The sequence below is a fragment of the Coregonus lavaretus genome (assembly GCF_964263955.1).
Source record: "Coregonus lavaretus genome assembly, chromosome: 11".
Classification (NCBI taxonomy): Eukaryota; Metazoa; Chordata; class Actinopteri; order Salmoniformes; family Salmonidae; genus Coregonus; species Coregonus lavaretus.
The window spans coordinates 31,182,966-31,185,120 of record NC_139998.1 but is presented as its reverse complement, the minus strand read 5'-3'; the positions used below and the strand labels follow the sequence as shown (position 1 = coordinate 31,185,120).

General features: G+C 48.1%; 1 protein-coding gene across 1 annotated transcript; it reads right to left on the bottom strand.

The window, feature by feature from the left end:
* Positions 1-301: 301 nt before the first annotated feature.
* LOC311137796 (C2 calcium-dependent domain-containing protein 4C-like) lies at positions 302-1,630 on the bottom strand (the record flags this gene model as incomplete). The annotated part of the gene is made up of 1 exon (XM_084172382.1): positions 302-1,630. One exon carries the CDS (start codon positions 1,628-1,630, stop codon positions 302-304), a length of 1,329 nt encoding a protein of 442 aa, XP_084028508.1.
* Between the last annotated feature and the right edge of the window lie 525 nt (positions 1,631-2,155).

Below are 2,155 nucleotides of genomic sequence, written 5' to 3'. Positions count from 1 at the left end.
GATAGTAGGAGGGACCTAGAGTGATTATTGCCAGTATGCAAAAAAATGTATAGGCCTACAAGATATTGGTTATTGTGTAGTATGTGATATGAACTCTGCTATAAGGAAGACATGGGCCTTTCAATATTCAGTTGCCATATGAAACACATTATTGCTTGCAACAGATGTACTCCAAGACTGCCCTTTCAGAGAAAAAATACAAGGAAACATATATATTTTTTAATGGTTTAATAGATACAGTATAAAATCTCTACTCACAGTATAAAGTGAAAATAAATACAATTCAAGTCAATGATTTAACTTATAAAGTGATAATGCTTGTGAGTGGAAGTTCAACATCCCCCAGAATATAGTCTCTTTTCATAGTGGACATTTTATTGACAACTTTAAATCTCAGGGAGCGTTGGCAGAGGTGCTCCTCTGAGATGGCATCAAAGAAAAAGTCCTCATTGAAGATGGGGTTACGACACTTCCTGATGACTGTGCTACGCTGCTTCTGGACCTTTCCAGGCACCAGGGAGAGGCTGAAACTGCAGTTTATACTCTTGGGGTCCACCGAACAAGTATATAGCCCTTCAGCACTGATGAGCCGCACCCGCAGCCTTTGGTTATCAGGACAGTACTCTGCAGAGAGGCGCAGGGTGCCGTCCTTCCCTATAGGGACCAAGCTCTCCCTCATCACCCTTTCTCTGTGCAGAACCAAGTCTATGGGGAAGATGGTAGGAGGGGCCAGACCGAAGCTTGGTGGAAGGCCCTCTACCAGCCCCTCTGACGCCCTCCTCATGACATTGGGGCTATTGTCCGTGGAACTGCCCTCGTCTGTCGACAGGGAGTTGTTTCTGGACACCACAGTCTTCCTGATGTTTCTGGAGAGAAGCCTTTCATGACTCAATGTTTTGAAGAGGGAAGACTTGGGTGGGGACCTGCTCAGCATTGGGGAGCTGAAAGGGGATGACTCAGCTGACGAGGTGGTGTCACTGTCCAGTGTGCCCTGTCTGTTGAGAGTATAACCTCTGGGGGACAGTCTGGAGCTCAGGGTGTGGAGACTGAAGGAGGAAGGGGAGGAGGACAGAACGGTGTTGGACCTGCTCCTGGGGAGAAGCAGCGGTGTGCCACAGGACCCAGGGTAATTGTGGAACAGGGACTCCTTCCTCCTGGTGTGGGGGCTCTCCAGCAGGGTACAGAAGCCGTAGCAGGTCTGGGCTTTGGCCATGTGGGGCAGGGAGAGGGCTGCCTGGCTCTGAGGGTCTGCGTTGGTGGTCTCCTCATCACTACAGTCATAGGGGCCCTCGTCCACACTCTCCACCTGGATGATGTGTGGGCTGATGAGCTCTCGTGCTGGGGCCTCCCTCTTAGGGATCCCCCTCTCCCGCTCACACAGGGACACTCTGATGATGGGGGCCTGATGGCTCTGCTCTTTACCCTTCACATCCTGGAAGGGTGGGATCTTAGGAGGGATGCAGAACTCTGGGATAGTGTCTGGGGTGATGACGTTAGGAAACAGGGAAAGTCTCTTGTGTTTGTCAGCTTTCTCTCCAAATATGTCTCCGATCCTGAAGCTGTATTCCATTGAGGGGAGAGGCAGGTTGGGTCTCTCCGCGGACACACGGATCTTCTCCACCACCCACATTAGTTCTCCGACAGGGCTTGGAAACTGCAAAAGTAAAAGTAAATTCTCATTAGATAACAGAAATGTATCCAAATCACAGGCAATCAAAAATGATATTTTTTAAAACAAGTTAAATACTTTTTATAAACACAAATCTAACTTTATATTGAAAGCATTGAGAAAAGGTAAATAATTTTCAACAGTCATAATTATGAAGTTAAGCTTACCTTGTGTGAATGAGATGTGAGTAAATCGAACACTGTGTCCTTACAGACAGGCTTGTGAGATAGACAATGATTGTAGTAGTAAAGGTCTTATAAGCAATAGCTGAGGCTCTCTATAAGTAGCAGGCTCAGGATCTCTCTTTTTAAGTCCAGCTCCTCTGTAAGCGACTGACAGAGAGCTGCAGCCTGTTTAAATATGGCCGGGTGGTGGGGAGGAGACCAGGATGACTTCCACACACCCTTCAGTGCTCGGACAAGAACCTCCCTCTCTCCTGGCCACCCGTTCCCATGGATACACCCAAGCCACGACAGCAGGGGGAAA